Here is a 16058-nt window from a genome sequence, read left to right on the forward strand (position 1 = left end):
ATCTTTAGACTATAAAGATGAAAGTGACTTGAAATTACTTTTTTATTCTACTTTATTATTCCCAGATGGGAAATTATTTCTCTGTTTAACCCATCCTGGTTGCTAGGAGCAGTGGGCTGCCAGATTCCAGCGCCCGGGGAGCAGTCGGGGTGTTGAGGCCCTTGCTCAGGGACCCACAGAGGTTTATCTTGGTTGCCAGCTCTGTGACTTGAACCCAGGTTCTCCAGATCCAAGCCCACCTCTGTAACCACTAGGCTACTACTCTACCCGTATCCTATCACCATATAAACAAATGTGAAGTGGATTTACGGGTAGTGTGTCCAGGTCTACCTTTCCCTAGATCCTTAGCATGTTGAGGAGGCTCCGACCCCCACAGCAATGCTGTTCATGAATGAACTGAAGTCAAGTGAATTGAAGTGAATACGTACATCAGCATACTGGATGATGAAGTGCCTTCTCTGATCGTCAGAAAACACTGACAGGACATACTCCCCAGGTTTACCATGGCTCTCCCTGACCAGGAAGTCACCCTGTTGCCGTAGTAACTCCTGAGCCTCAGTGCGGGGGATGGCGCCATGGTACCACTCCTGGTCCGCCAGGGGACGCTCTGATGTGGGGATGACATCGAAGAACTGCTGCCAAGGACCACCAAAACAAGACAAAGAGGTTAAAACAGAGCAATTCATTTCTGTCCTACGAGGGTCGCAATCCAGCAGGTGTTCCATGTATCCCTGCTTCAACACATCTGATTCAAATTAATTAGTCATTGTGCAGAACATGATAGGCTGTTAGATCCATTTCATTTGATGCAGGTGTGTTGAAGCAGGGATACATAGAAAACCTGCTGGATTGCAGTCCTCAAAATGATGCTTGTTCAGGGCCACATAATGACCCCGCCTACTAGATGAAACTTTTTCAGGTTTAGTTAACCCCACCCACTAGATGACGCTTGTTCAGGGCCACATAGCAACCCTGCCCACCACATGACTATGGTTCGGGATTAGATGACCCTGCCTACCAGCTGGCGGTGGTTCGGGGCCAGATAACGACCCCGCCAACCAGGTGACTTTTCTTTGGGTCATATGACCCCGCCCGCCAGTGACAGTGGCTCAGGATTAGATGACTCCGCCCACCAGGTGACAGTGAATGGGGGTCATATGAATATGCTGATGAGATCCAGAATCCAAGACGGCGGCATGTCTACTCCCTGTGAAGTGAATTTTTTTTAAGATAAAATTTTATTGAATTAAATTAAACTTAAAGATTTTCAAAGATTTTATAGCCGTTTTGACGACTGTTTGACAAATTAGTGGATTGTGGATGTTCTTGGAATTTGAGGAGTTAATCTGCCAGAGCCTGCTGTGTCCACCTGAAGCTAACCGGCCCGAGCCTGTTACATGCTCCTGGAGCTAACCGGCCTGAGCCTGCTACATCCTTCTGGAGCTAACCGGCCTGAGCCTGCAGTGTCCACCTGTAGCTAATGGGGCCTGAGCCTGCTGTGTCCACCTGAAGCTAACCGGCCTGAGCCTGCTGTGTCCACATGTAGCTAACCGGCCTGACCCTCCTGTGTCCACCTGTAGCTAACCGGCCTGAGCCTGCTGTGTCCACCTGTAGCTAACCGGCCTGAGCCTGCTGTGTCCACCTGAAGCTAACTGGCCTGAGCCTGCTACATCCTTCTGAAGCTAACCGGTCTGAGCCTGCTGTGTCCACCTGAAGCTAACCGGCCTGAACTTGCTGTGTCCACCTGAAGCTAACCGGCCTGAACTTGCTGTGTCCACCTGAAGCTAACCGGCCTGAACTTGCTGTGTCCACCTGTAGCTAACCGGCCTGAGCCTGCTGTGTCCACCTAAAGCTAACCGGCCTGAGCCTGCTGTGTCCACCGGAAGCTAACAACCCCCAGCCTGCTGTGTCCACCTGAAGCTAGCCGGCCTGAGCCTGCTACGTCCTTTTGGAGCTAACCGGCCTGACCCTGCTGTGTCCACCTGTAGCTAACCGGCCTGAGCCTGCTGTGTCCACCTGAAGCTAACTGGCCTGAGCCTGCTACATCCTTCTGAAGCTAACCGGTCTGAGCCTGCTGTGTCCACCTGAAGCTAACAGGCCTGAACTTGCTGTGTCCACCTCAAGCTAACCGGCCTGAACTTGCTGTGTCCACCTCAAGCTAACCGGCCTGAGCCTGCTGTGTCCACCTGAAGCTAACAGGCCTGAACTTGCTGTGTCCACCTGAAGCTAACCGGCCTGAACTTGCTGTGTCCACCTGTAGCTAACCGGCCTGAGCCTGCTGTGTCCACCTGAAGCTAACCGGCCTGAGCCTGCTGTGTCCACCTGAAGCTAACCGGCGTGAGCCTGCTGTGTCCAACTGAAGCTAACCGGTCTGAGCCTGCTGTGTCCACCTGAAGCTAACCGGCCCGAGCCTGTTACATGCTCCTGGAGCTAACCAGCCTGAGCCTGCTACATCCTTCTGGAGCTAACCGGCCTGAGCCTGCAGTGTCCACCTGTAGCTAATGGGGCCTGAGCCTGCTGTGTCCACCTGAAGCTAACCGGCCTGAGCCTGCTGTGTCCACATGTAGCTAACCGGCCTGAGCCTGCTGTGTCCTTCTGGAGCTAACCGGCCTGAGCCTGCTGTGTCCTTCTGGAGCTAACCGGCCTGAACTTACTGTGTCCACCTGAAGCTAACCGGCCTGAGCCTGCTGCGTCCACCTGTAGCTAACCGGCCCACAGCCTGCTGTGTCCACCTGAAGCTAACCGGTCTGAGCCTGCTGTGTCCACCTGACGCTAACTGGCCTGAGCCTGCTGTGTCCTTCTGGAGCTAACCGGCCTGAGCCTGCTGTGTCCTTCTGTAGCTAACCGGCCTGAACTTGCTGTGTCCACCTGAAGCTAACCGGCCTGAGCTTGCTGCGTCCACCTGTAGCTAACCGGCCTGAACTTGCTGTGTCCACCTGAAGCTAACCGGTCTGAGCCTGCTGTGTCCACCTGAAGCTAACTGGCCTGAGCCTGCTGTGTCCACCTGAAGCTAACCGGCCTGAGCCTGCTACATCCTTTTGGAGCTAACCGTCCTCAGCCTGCTGTGTCCACCTGAAGCTAACCGGTCTGAGCCTGCTGTGTCCACCTGTAGCTAACCAGCCTGAGCCTGCTACGTCCTTCTGGAGCTAACCGGCCCGAGCCTGCTGTGTCCACCTGAAGCTAACCGGCCTGAGCCTGCTGTGTCCACCTGAAGCTAGCCGGCCTGAGCCTGCTACGTCCTTTTGGAGCTAACCGGCCTGACCCTCCTGTGTCCACCTGTAGCTAACCGGCCTAAGCCTGCTGTGTCCACCTGTAGCTAACCGGCCTGAGCCTGCTGTGTCCACCTGAAGCTAACTGGCCTGAGCCTGCTACATCCTTCTGAAGCTAACCGGTCTGAGCCTGCTGTGTCCACCTGAAGCTAACCGGCCTGAACTTGCTGTGTCCACCTGAAGCTAACCGGCCTGAACTTGCTGTGTCCACCTGAAGCTAACCGGCCTGAACTTGCTGTGTCCACCTGTAGCTAACCGGCCTGAGCCTGCTGTGTCCACCTAAAGCTAACCGGCCTGAGCCTGCTGTGTCCACCTAAAGCTAACCGGCCTGAGCCTGCTGTGTCCACCGGAAGCTAACAACCCCCAGCCTGCTGTGTCCACCTGAAGCTAGCCGGCCTGAGCCTGCTACGTCCTTTTGGAGCTAACCGGCCTGACCCTGCTGTGTCCACCTGTAGCTAACCGGCCTGAGCCTGCTGTGTCCACCTGAAGCTAACTGGCCTGAGCCTGCTACATCCTTCTGAAGCTAACCGGTCTGAGCCTGCTGTGTCCACCTGAAGCTAACAGGCCTGAACTTGCTGTGTCCACCTCAAGCTAACCGGCCTGAACTTGCTGTGTCCACCTCAAGCTAACCGGCCTGAGCCTGCTGTGTCCACCTGAAGCTAACAGGCCTGAACTTGCTGTGTCCACCTGAAGCTAACCGGCCTGAACTTGCTGTGTCCACCTGTAGCTAACCGGCCTGAGCCTGCTGTGTCCACCTGAAGCTAACCGGCCTGAGCCTGCTGTGTCCACCTGAAGCTAACCGGCGTGAGCCTGCTGTGTCTAACTGAAGCTAACCGGTCTGAGCCTGCTGTGTCCACCTGAAGCTAACCGGCCTGAGCCTGCTGTGTCCACCTGTAGCTAACCGGCCCAAGCCTGTTACATGCTCCTGTAGCTGACCGGCCTGAACTTGCTGTGTCCACCTGAAGCTAACCGGCCTGAGCCTGCTGTGTCCACCTGAAGCTAACCGGCCTGAGCCTGCTGTGTCCACCTGAAGCTAACCGGCGTCAGCCTGCTGTGTCCAACTGAAGCTAACCGGTCTGAGCCTGCTGTGTCCACCTGAAGCTAACCGGCCTGAGCCTGCTGTGTCCACCTGTAGCTAACCGGCCCAAGCCTGTTACATGCTCCTGTAGCTGACCCGCCTGAGCCTGCTACATCCTTCTGGAGCTAACCGGCCTGAGCCTGCTGTGTCCACCTTAAGCTAACCGGCCTGAGCCTGCTGTGTCCACCGGAAGCTAACAACCCTCAGCCTGCTATGTCCACCTGAAGCTAACCGGCCTGAACTTGCTGTGTCCACCTGAAGCTAACCGGCCTGAACTTGCTGTGTCCACCTGTAGCTAACCGGCCCGAGCCTGTTACATGCTCCTGTAGCTAACCGGCCCAAGCCTGTTACATGCTCCTGTAGCTGACCGGCCTGAACTTGCTGTGTCCACCTGAAGCTAACCGGCCTGAGCCTGCTGCGTCCACCTGTAGCTAACCGGCCCACAGCCTGCTGTGTCCACCTGAAGCTAACCGGTCTGAGCCTGCTGTGTCCACCTGAAGCTAACTGGCCTGAGCCTGCTGTGTCCACCTGAAGCTAACCGGCCTGAGCCTGCTACATCCTTTTGGAGCTAACCGTCCTCAGCCTGCTGTGTCCACCTGAAGCTAACCGGTCTGAGCCTGCTGTGTCCACCTGTAGCTAACCAGCCTGAGCCTGCTACGTCCTTCTGGAGCTAACCGGCCCGAGCCTGCTGTGTCCACCTGAAGCTAACCAGCCTGAGCCTGCTGTGTCCACCTGAAGCTAGCCGGCCTGAGCCTGCTACGTCCTTTTGGAGCTAACCGGCCTGACCCTCCTGTGTCCACCTGTAGCTAACCGGCCTAAGCCTGCTGTGTCCACCTGTAGCTAACCGGCCTGAGTCTGCTGTGTCCACCTGAAGCTAACTGGCCTGAGCCTGCTACATCCTTCTGAAGCTAACCGGTCTGAGCCTGCTGTGTCCACCTGAAGCTAACCGGCCTGAACTTGCTGTGTCCACCTGAAGCTAACCGGCCTGAACTTGCTGTGTCCACCTGAAGCTAACCGGCCTGAACTTGCTGTGTCCACCTGAAGCTAACCGGCCTGAACTTGCTGTGTCCACCTGTAGCTAACCGGCCTGAGCCTGCTGTGTCCACCTAAAGCTAACCGGCCTGAGCCTGCTGTGTCCACCGGAAGCTAACAACCCCCAGCCTGCTGTGTCCACCTGAAGCTAGCCGGCCTGAGCCTGCTACGTCCTTTTGGAGCTAACCGGCCTGACCCTGCTGTGTCCACCTGTAGGTAACCGGCCTGAGCCTGCTGTGTCCACCTGAAGCTAACTGGCCTGAGCCTGCTACATCCTTCTGAAGCTAACCGGTCTGAGCCTGCTGTGTCCACCTGAAGCTAACAGGCCTGAACTTGCTGTGTCCACCTCAAGCTAACCGGCCTGAACTTGCTGTGTCCACCTCAAGCTAACCGGCCTGAGCCTGCTGTGTCCACCTGAAGCTAACAGGCCTGAACTTGCTGTGTCCACCTGAAGCTAACCGGCCTGAACTTGCTGTGTCCACCTGTAGCTAACCGGCCTGAGCCTGCTGTGTCCACCTGAAGCTAACCGGCCTGAGCCTGCTGTGTCCACCTGAAGCTAACCGGCGTGAGCCTGCTGTGTCCACCTGAAGCTAACCGGCGTGAGCCTGCTGTGTCCAACTGAAGCTAACCGGTCTGAGCCTGCTGTGTCCACCTGAAGCTAACCGGCCTGAGCCTGCTGTGTCCACCTGTAGCTAACCGGCCCAAGCCTGTTACATGCTCCTGTAGCTGACCGGCCTGAACTTGCTGTGTCCACCTGAAGCTAACCGGCCTGAGCCTGCTGTGTCCACCTGAAGCTAACCGGCCTGAGCCTGCTGTGTCCACCTGAAGCTAACCGGCGTGAGCCTGCTGTGTCCAACTGAAGCTAACCGGTCTGAGCCTGCTGTGTCCACCTGAAGCTAACCGGCCTGAGCCTGCTGTGTCCACCTGTAGCTAACCGGCCCAAGCCTGTTACATGCTCCTGTAGCTGACCGGCCTGAGTCTGCTACATCCTTCTGGAGCTAACCGGCCTGAGCCTGCTGTGTCCACCTTAAGCTAACCGGCCTGAGCCTGCTGTGTCCACCGGAAGCTAACCGGCCTGAACTTGCTGTGTCCACCTGTAGCTAACCGGCCCGAGCCTGTTACATGCTCCTGTAGCTAACCGGCCCAAGCCTGTTACATGCTCCTGTAGCTGACCGGCCTGAACTTGCTGTGTCCACCTGAAGCTAACCGGCCTGAGCCTGCTGTGTCCACCTGAAGCTAACCGGCCTGAGCCTGCTGTGTCCACCTGAAGCTAACCGGCGTGAGCCTGCTGTGTCCAACTGAAGCTAACCGGTCTGAGCCTGCTGTGTCCACCTGAAGCTAACCGGCCTGAGCCTGCTGTGTCCACCTGTAGCTAACCGGCCCAAGCCTGTTACATGCTCCTGTAGCTGACCGGCCTGAGCCTGCTACATCCTTCTGGAGCTAACCGGCCTGAGCCTGCTGTGTCCACCTTAAGCTAACCGGCCTGAGCCTGCTGTGTCCACCGGAAGCTAACAACCCTCAGCCTGCTATGTCCAGCTGAAGCTAACCGGCCTGAACTTGCTGTGTCCACCTGAAGCTAACCGGCCTGAACTTGCTGTGTCCACCTGTAGCTAACCGGCCCGAGCCTGTTACATGCTCCTGTAGCTAACCGGCCCAAGCCTGTTACATGCTCCTGTAGCTGACCGGCCTGAACTTGCTGTGTCCACCTGAAGCTAACCGGCCTGAACTTGCTGTGTCCACCTGAAGCTAACCGGCCTGAACTTGCTGTGTCCACCTGTAGCTAACCGGCCTGAACTTGCTGTGTCCACCTGTAGCTAACCGGCCTGAACTTGCTGTGTCCACCTGAAGCTAACCGGCCTGAACTTGCTGAGTCCACCTGAAGCTAACCGGCCTGAACTTGCTGTGTCCACCTGTAGCTAACCGGCCTGAGCCTGCTGTGTCCACCTGTAGCTAACCGGCCTGAGCCTGCTGTGTCCACCTGTAGCTAACCGGCCCGAGCCTGTTACATGCTCCTGTAGCTAACCGGCCCAAGCCTGTTACATGCTCCTGTAGCTGACCGGCCTGAACCTGCTGTGTCCACCTGAAGCTAACCGGCCTGAACTTGCTGTGTCCACCTGAAGCTAACCGGCCTGAACTTGCTGTGTCCACCTGTAGCTAACCGGCCTGAACTTGCTGTGTCCACCTGAAGCTAACCAGCCTGAACTTGCTGTGTCCACCTGTAGCTAACCGGCCTGAGCCTGCTGTGTCCACCTGTAGCTAACCGTCCTGAGCCTGTTACATCCTCCTGGAGCTTTATAGAGAGCTTTATAGAGCTTTATCTACCGACTGGTCTGTTTTTAAACAGCTTAGAAATAAATGCACCTCCTATCAAAAAGGCCAAATCAGAATATTTTGTCTGTCATTACTGAGAACCTCAATGATCCACACAAATTCTGGAAAGTGATTGAGTCTCTTTCTGTGAGTAAAATTTCTCAGACTCTTCCTACATTCGTTCTCAAAGATTCAGTCCCAGTTTATGATAGAATTGAAGTCTTGAATTGTTTTAATGAGCATTATTTACCAGTGGGTTCCTTGTTTGGTTCTGCAGGAAGCCCTTCTACCAATCCTGGCCTAAAACCCAAAAGATCTTCAGGGGATCCCTTTATCTTTGCACCTTTTACTGTTCGTGAAGTGCATAAAGCTCTAAAAACATTGGATCACAGAAAACCACCGGGACCAGACTTGATTGAGCCTTGTTGTTTTAAGTTGGCAGCAAATTTAGTAGCAAAGCCACTTTCAGCTCTTTTTAATCTTTCAATCAACACCAATGAAATTCCAGCAGTTTGGAAATCAGCATTTGTTCAACCGTTACTAAAAGGTGGTGATCCAGCTGTTCTGAATAATTACAGGCTAATATCAAACTTATGTGTTCCATCTAAAACTCTGGAATCTCGCTTGTTGTTGTTGTTGTTGTCTGAGAGGGGTGCCGCACGGCTCAGTTTTTGGGCCCCTCCTATTTATTTTGTACATCAGTGACAATCAGCCAAATTATCTCTGATGCTAATATGCATTTTATGCTGATGATAGTTATTTGTTGTTACGGAACATCTCCTACTCAGGCCATTGAAACCCTGCAGAATGCCTTTGTTGCTGTCCAGAATGTTTTCTAGGGGTGCTGGAAAAAATCAATTCACGTCCGAATCGCAATTCTTATTTATTAACATTCTGCATCGATCCTAATTTTCAAGAACCGATGTTTAAAAACACGTTTTTTTTCCGAACATTTCCAACCTTACTTTCAGCACGTAGGAACAAGATGGAACAGGGCTTTTGAGATGGTTGAAAGGTTTTTAGAGCAGCAGCCTGCAATCTGTGCTGCTCTCCTTTCTCCTCAGGGGAGAAAAGGTGGAAGTTCAGGTGCCATCTGCACACTCAGTGAAACTGATATCTCCAATGCTGAGGAAATGGGCAAAGCACTGAAACCGTTGAGGGTTGCAACAAAAATCCTGTCAGAGGACTCTATGCCCACACTATCAGTCATTGCTCCATTACATGCTCAGCTCCTTCATGACACCACACCAGACTTTGCTGAGGATGACGCACCACTTGTGCAGGAAATAAAAATGACCATTCATGAAGATCTCTCAAAGAGATACACAAGTGTGCAGATGAAGAACATTCTTCTGACTGCCTCCAAGCTGGATCCCAGGTTCAAAGCCCTTCCTTTCCTCACCAAAGAGGAGCAACTGGACATCCATGCCAAAGTGATTGTGGAGGCTGCAGCTCTTGAAGTAATTTTATTTATATTATATTTTTTAAAATGTGTAGAGTAAATACATGTGTACATTTTAATAATTTAGATTAATGACTACGTGTTTAAATATTTAACAATTTACAGGCATATGTATATAAATTGTATCTGATGTTGAAGGACTTGTAACAGGAAATTTAATGAGTCTTTTGTTTTGGCTTTTCTGCAGAAAGAGGTGGTGCAAGCTGAGGCTGAGGTTGGGGCTGAAAATACAGATATTATGGAAGAAGAAAGTCCTCCTGCCCCTAAAAGAGCATCAGCACTTGTTAACTTACTTGGAAGAACATTTACTGAGGTGAAAGTTGTCCCCAAATCCGCCAGCAGCAAAGCTGAAGAGGAGCTGAAGAAATATCTGGAGGCCCCCCCACTGTCTCTCTCAAAGGACCCCCTTCATTGGTGGAGTTTACATGAGGCATCTTTCCCTCTCCTGGCTAAATTGGCCAAATGCTACTTATGCATACCTGGCACTAGTGTTGCAGCAGAGAGAGTATTCTCTACTGCAGGGGATATAGTGACTGCACAAAGGAGCAATCTAACCTCACACCATGTTGACCAACTACTCTTTCTTCAAAAAAACTTGGACATTGCTAATTGTGGACCGTAATCCCTCATATCCAGTGAGCATTCTGTTAATGACTATAGTGTTACAGTGTAAAACATGTAAAACATGTAAAACATGTAAAACATGTACTGAACAGGAGTTTCAGCGTGACCATTGCCTCGGTCTCATAAGAGTTAAATTAGGCAGAAGTTGTAACATGTTCTGATCAGAGTTGATGAAAATGGAGAAGTTTTTAAAATGTTATACTTTTGACACTATAATTCAGCAGGAACTCCAGACTAAAACAACTAGAATGTTCTACTAAAAAGTTGAGATACGCATAGATATTTATGTTAAAAGTTAAAGAGTGGGAGCTCAAATGTGTTATTGGCAGAAATTTCAGCTGAACACAGATTCAATTTTGAAACTGTTGTCAAATGAGAACTCTGTTTTATTTTTGTTTCCAAAATTAGTGCTATGTTTACATTTGTAGTCTCATATTGAGATTTACTTTGTTTCTATTTGAATCTGCTAATAAATGAGTACTTTAAATGTAAAATTTAAACTTCAATTTGAGATGTTCTCAAGTATTTACAACAGAAACTGCGGGTGCTAATGTTTACGTGAACAGAAGCGGTTAAAGTTAAACAGTTATTTGTAGGTATTAATAAATGAGAGCTCACATTTTCCTTTTGTTATCAGAAATCTGAGACAGTCATTTTTTTATTTGTTGAAGTTACTGGTTGAGTACTCAAAGGTAAACTTTGCAACCACAGAATCTTGAAAAATAAATAGCTTCTGTTAACAGATCGCCTCTGTGTGATTACATTTAAGAATCACTTGATTAAGCTTGTAAAGTTGCAATTTCTTAAACAAAAGCAGCTATCTAGTAATATAATTACTTTCTTTCTTAAAGAAGAGTTTTTCCGAGCTTATAGGAGAATGTAGTTACTTGTGAAATTGGCATTCTTTGTAATGGTTATGAATCAAAAATCAGTTTGAATCGAGAATCGATTCTGAATCAAATCTTCACCCCAAAAATTGGAATCGAATTGAATCTTGAGTTGTTGTTAGATTCACATCCCTAATGTTTTCTAATAAAAAGGTGCCTGAAAAGCGTCTGCTAAATGACTGCAGTAGAACAAAATAGAAACTTTTCCAGTAGTATCCACTCTTGGAGGGAATGTCATAGAGGTGGTTCATGAATGACGTTTCCTGGGTCTTACCGAGGTGGAGGAGGCTAGCATGGCTTTGGGAGATCGGATCATGCCGGCCAGAGAATGTCGCAGAGTGTCGAAGCGAGAGCTCCTCTCTTTCACTTTGTCCTGAACACACACACACCAGACACACACACAGCTGTTTATTGATGAACAAATGAGCGTCATCATCGTCAGTGACAACATCCTGTAGCCATAATTACGGTGGAGCTGACGGAGCGGGCGTCATCTTCGTACTGCAGTGCAGGTGGAGCAGGGGGTGGGGGAGGGGACGCCACCGCAGTGGCCATCTTTGAATCCAACAGGGCCTTCTGGGAGAGGAGGCGGGCTTCAGAGCCACGCAGTGATTGGACGGTGTGACGAAGTTCCAGGAGTGAGAGTTTCTGACTGAGGAGCAGGACGCAGCTGAGGAGGATGAGAGACACAGGTTGACGGTCAGGACAGGGACAGGGACAGAGACGTGGCCTCTGACTCCGCCTCCTCACACTCACTCGCTCTTCTTCTCTGCGCTCTGCATGCTTGTCTGAATTTTGGCGTCCAGGTCATTGGCCAACGCTTCCTTTGTCTGCAGATTCTGCTGAGTCAGGGCCAGTTCTTCCGTCGCCGACGACAACCTGCAAACCACAAAGTCGACCAATCAGGTGGAAGCAAACTAAATTAAGGCCAACACAAAAACTGAAGGAACTAAAACCAGAATGATGTCTGACGTGGCCTGAAGGCTGTCGGCTGTCAGCGTGTTCCACAGAATCTCATTGGCTGGAAGATTGTCTGTCTCCTCCAATAAGGAGACGTCAAACTCCACACTCGCCTCGGGGATGTCTGGAGACCTGAGAGAGGAAGACAGGCTATTACCACGGCAACCAAAAGAGAGGGAGACAGGCTATAACCATGTCAACCGGGGGACTGACCTGTAAGTGTCGATGAAATGCTGGTACTCCGTCGGAGGATCGATCTGCTGAACGGCTGCTGAGATCTCCTGATGAACCTTCACGATCTCCTCCGTCAGGAGACTGCTGATCTCACAGTACTCCTCCAGAATACTTTTACTACGGGAGTACAAACACGTACGTCCATCAGTACTCCTCCAGAAATCTTTTACTACGGGAGTACATACACGTACGTCCATCAGTACTCCTCCAGAATACTTTTACTACGGGAGAACATACACGTACGTCCATCAGTACTCCTCCGGAATACTTTTACTACGGGAGTACAAACACGTACGTCCATCAGTACTCCTCCGGAACACTTTTACTACAGGAATACAAACACGTACGTCCATCAGTACTCCTCCAGAATACTTTTACTACGGGAGTACATACACGTACGTCCATCAGTACTCCTCCGGAATACTTTTACTACGGGAGTACATCCACGTACGTCCATCAGTACTCCTCCGGAATACTTTTACTACGGGAGTACATACACGTACGTCCATCAGTACTCCTCCAGAATACTTTTACTACGGGAGTACATCCACGTACGTCCATCAGTACTCCTCCGGAATACTTTTACTACGGGAGTACATACACGTACGTCCATCAGTACTCCTTCGGAATACTTTAACTACGGGAGTACATACACGTACGTCCATCAGTACTCCTTCGGAATACTTTTACTACGGGAGTCCATACACGTACGTCCATCAGTACTCCTTCGGAATACTTTTACTACGGGAGTACAAACACGTACGTTCATCAGTACTCCTCCAGAATACTTTTACTACGGGAGTACATCCACGTAAGTCCATCAGTACTCCTCCAGAATACTTTTACTACGGGAGTACATACACGTACGTTCATCAGTACTCCTCCGGAATACTTTTATTAAGGGAGTACAAACACGTACGTCCATCAGTACTCCTCCGGAATACTTTTACTACGGGAGTACATACACGTACGTCCATCAGTACTCCTTCGGAATACTTTTACTACGGGAGTACATACACGTACGTCCATCAGTACTCCTCCAGAACACTTTTACTACGGGAGTACAAACACTTTCGTCCATCAGTACTCCTCCAGAATACTTTTACTACGGGAGTACAAACACGTACGTCCATCAGTACTCCTCCAGAATACTTTTACTACAAGAGTATACATAAAACGCAGTGGTAAGAGCTAGACGGTGACCAGGTGACCGGTCATGTGACTTACAGGGCCAGCGTCATGTCCTCCTGCATCCTCTGCAGCGCATCCAGCAGCGCGGGCGCCGCCTGCCGTCGGTGTTCGTCCTGCAGCGTCTGAGCGCCGCAGACCGCCAACACATACTGATTATGAAGGTTATGAAGCTTCGCTGTGGCTTTGTCGTAGCGGTCCCGGGAACGCTCAGCCTCCCTGCCTGTGATTGGGTGAAAAAAACATAGGGGGAGGAGTCAGTGCTTTATAAAACCTTCAGAGCACAAACCATTTGTACAACTCTCACCTTTGGCCAACGAGTCTCTGTACTTCTCTTTGGCAACATTTGCGTCACGGCTCAGCTGACGGTACGTCACCTTCAGCTTCTCTAAGTCATTTCTGGTTACCTAGCAATAGCAAACTGAAACATGTCAGCCTGAAGCTTTCTGCCATATCATCCTTTCAGTCACACCTGCAGACAACCCGACCAGGAACAGAAAGAGCAGACCACAAACCAGACAATTAAGGCCACACCCCTCCCCCCTCCCCCCGACGCCAACATACCTTGCAATTGTGGCTCTCCAGCTGCTGATGAAGACTCTGGTAGCTCTTCTTCACCTGCTGCTTGTCTCGGATCAGCGTAGCCAGACGGTGAAGTGGACCCGAGTTCAGGTTATCTGCGTGGCTCCTCATGACTCGGCTCAAAGCCTCTGTCTGACGAATCACCTGCGACCATGACTGAATGGACACACACAGTGAGATCAAACCAACTGAAGGGCATAAGCCCCACCCATCAACCAACAGGTGAACAGCTCACCTTGCTGACGGTGCTGACATAATCAACAGCTTCCTGTTTCTCTGTTTGCTGAGTCATGCTGAGCAGCAGGGCAGCATATTCCTTATCACTTTTCACTCGCAGCGTCATGAAGCGCTTCACCGTGTCCAGCAGCTAGAGGGTGACACACACTGTTAGCTGCTCAAGGCAAGAATAAAGATTATTCAAAGCTGGGGAAAAGCATTTACTTAAACTCAGAGCAGTTGGCAGCTGTTAGTTTGTGTTTCACAGCAACTAACAGTAATGGCTAAGAGCTAACACTAGTAGCTAACGGCTAACGGTAACAGTTCACGGCTAACAGCTAACACCAATAGTTAACGGCAAACAATTAACACTAATAGTTAAGAGCTAACAGTAACGGCTAAAAGCTAACTCTAGTAGCTAACGGCTAACAGTAACAGGTAACGACTAACGGCTAACACTAATAGCTAAAAGCTAACCGTAACGGCTAAGAGCCAACTAGTAGCTAACGGCTAACAGTAACAAGTAACAACTAACACTAACAGTTAACAGCTGTCAGTAACATGTGACGTTAACAGCTAATGCTAACAACTAAGTTAACGCTTGATCTCTTCTCATTTGTCTTTCTTTATCCCAAAGCAGCAGCAGCTGGAGATCCTGAAGAAGATGATCACGATTCAGTGAATGGATCTCTTTCATATATAAGGGCTGTCAAATGATTACAATTTTTAATCAGATTAATCACAGCTTTCAAATTAATTAATCATGATTAATCACAATTCTATGCCTGAAATCTGCCGGTTTTTACTGCATCGTATCACCAGAAAGAGCTGATACTACAAATATTTGCTGTTAACTGACCTTCCCTTGGGTAAACATCAGATGTCCCAGGGTCTGTAAATACAGCATGTGATGTACTTCTATATGTTGTTCTACATCATCTCTACCATGTTCTAGATCATAATTCAGAATTCATACATCATCATCTCACCAACCGTCTCCATGGTGGTAATTTCTGTCCTAAAAGCAGCAGATGAGACGACTGAAGTTAAACAGCCGACACTGATGAAGAAACTCTGATAAGACTGAGGATCTGGATAAAAACAGCTTTTTCCTTTTATCATTGAAGTGTGAGTGTTTGTGCAGCAGTAATAAAAATCCTACAGCAGCTTCACTCGAAGTAAACACCTGCTGGTAAAACACATCATTGGCTGCTTGTTTTTACTAGTTTTTATTCACTTTTTACATACATTTAGTCCTGGCCAGTGCTCCTGGCCCCCCATCACAACGTTTCTAGACCCGCCCCTGCAGAGCTGGAGTATAAACCCTGCCTACCACCAGCAGCTACTGTGTTAGAGAAGCTCCTGCCAACAACTCCAGGTTTTCTATCAGGCTTTCTGGTCGCACATTGACACCATTTCTATGCTGATGTTCATAGATTTCTTTGATTTCAGACTTGTTTCGAGGCGGCGCCTCTGGGCTCTCGGGACCCTGGGCCCTTCGCTCTGGCCGCCCTGGATGGGCGGTTACTGGCGGGTCGGCAGGTAGCGTCTGTAGAGGCGTGGCCTCGTCTCTGACCCTCCTCTTCCCCATCCTCTGCATGCTGACTCAGCACTGAGGTGTCCAGTGTGTTTACACACTAAGAGATGCTTTGGTTCAGGTGTGTGTGTTTCTGGTTCTTTGGTTGTTGTTGTGATTCATGTTGTTGTTGTCTTGGTTATTTTTAGGAACTCCTGATGATTGTCTGCTTAGTTTACCTGTAACAGCTGTAGGAAATTCTCTGCTGTGTTCCTGTACAGGTGTAGCAGCTGCTTGTTGGCTGTTAGGTTGGGTTGAAGGTTGCTGCTTCTATCTGCTGGATCTTTGTCTCCTCTTTCTGTTCTCTACTTTCCTTTTTACTTCTCTCCATTATTCTCCTTCTTTTATGTTCCCTTCTTCAGGTCCAGCAACATCACATAAAATCCATCATTCAAAAGACGGAGGAAAAACGACCGTTCATCTTCATCAATAAGCAGGACATCTTCTTGAGGATATGGGACCACTCATGGACCTCCGACATCCTCCCGATATGGCAAGGCTTGGATTTCGTATGGAAAAGGAACTTATTTTGGTTTGGTGTGTGAACGTGGCTATTTTCTGCATTTGTAAAGGTTCCTCTCTCTCGTGGGTCTTTTTCTTTTATTCTACTCGTCGTCTCGTTATGGTCTATATGTTTGAG

General features: G+C 49.9%; 1 protein-coding gene across 8 annotated transcripts in view; it reads right to left on the minus strand.

Annotated features, from left to right (window-relative positions):
* Window positions 1-16058, minus strand: part of fer (fer (fps/fes related) tyrosine kinase) — a 52612-nt gene that overhangs the window by 30024 nt on the left and 6530 nt on the right. For 7 of the 8 annotated variants that reach the window (XR_006008452.1, XR_006008450.1, XR_006008455.1 and 4 more), the window contains exons 3-12: window positions 13862-13993; window positions 13609-13782; window positions 13352-13451; window positions 13084-13267; window positions 11836-11973; window positions 11635-11754; window positions 11419-11541; window positions 11131-11332; window positions 10937-11035; window positions 429-635 (exon numbers count right to left, since the gene is read on the minus strand). Coding sequence is in view for 2 of the 8 variants with exons in the window: in XM_041969815.1 (XP_041825749.1) it covers window positions 429-635; window positions 10937-11035; window positions 11131-11332; window positions 11419-11541; window positions 11635-11754; window positions 11836-11973; window positions 13084-13267; window positions 13352-13451; window positions 13609-13782; window positions 13862-13993 (1479 nt within the window). In the remaining 6 variants the exon portion in view is untranslated. The remainder of the gene's footprint in view (window positions 1-428; window positions 636-10936; window positions 11036-11130; window positions 11333-11418; window positions 11542-11634; window positions 11755-11835; window positions 11974-13083; window positions 13268-13351; window positions 13452-13608; window positions 13783-13861; window positions 13994-16058) is intronic. The other variant, XM_041969816.1, reaches the window with a different exon arrangement.

Source organism: Melanotaenia boesemani, chromosome 19, assembly GCF_017639745.1.
Source record: "Melanotaenia boesemani isolate fMelBoe1 chromosome 19, fMelBoe1.pri, whole genome shotgun sequence".
Taxonomy (NCBI): domain Eukaryota; kingdom Metazoa; phylum Chordata; class Actinopteri; order Atheriniformes; family Melanotaeniidae; genus Melanotaenia; species Melanotaenia boesemani.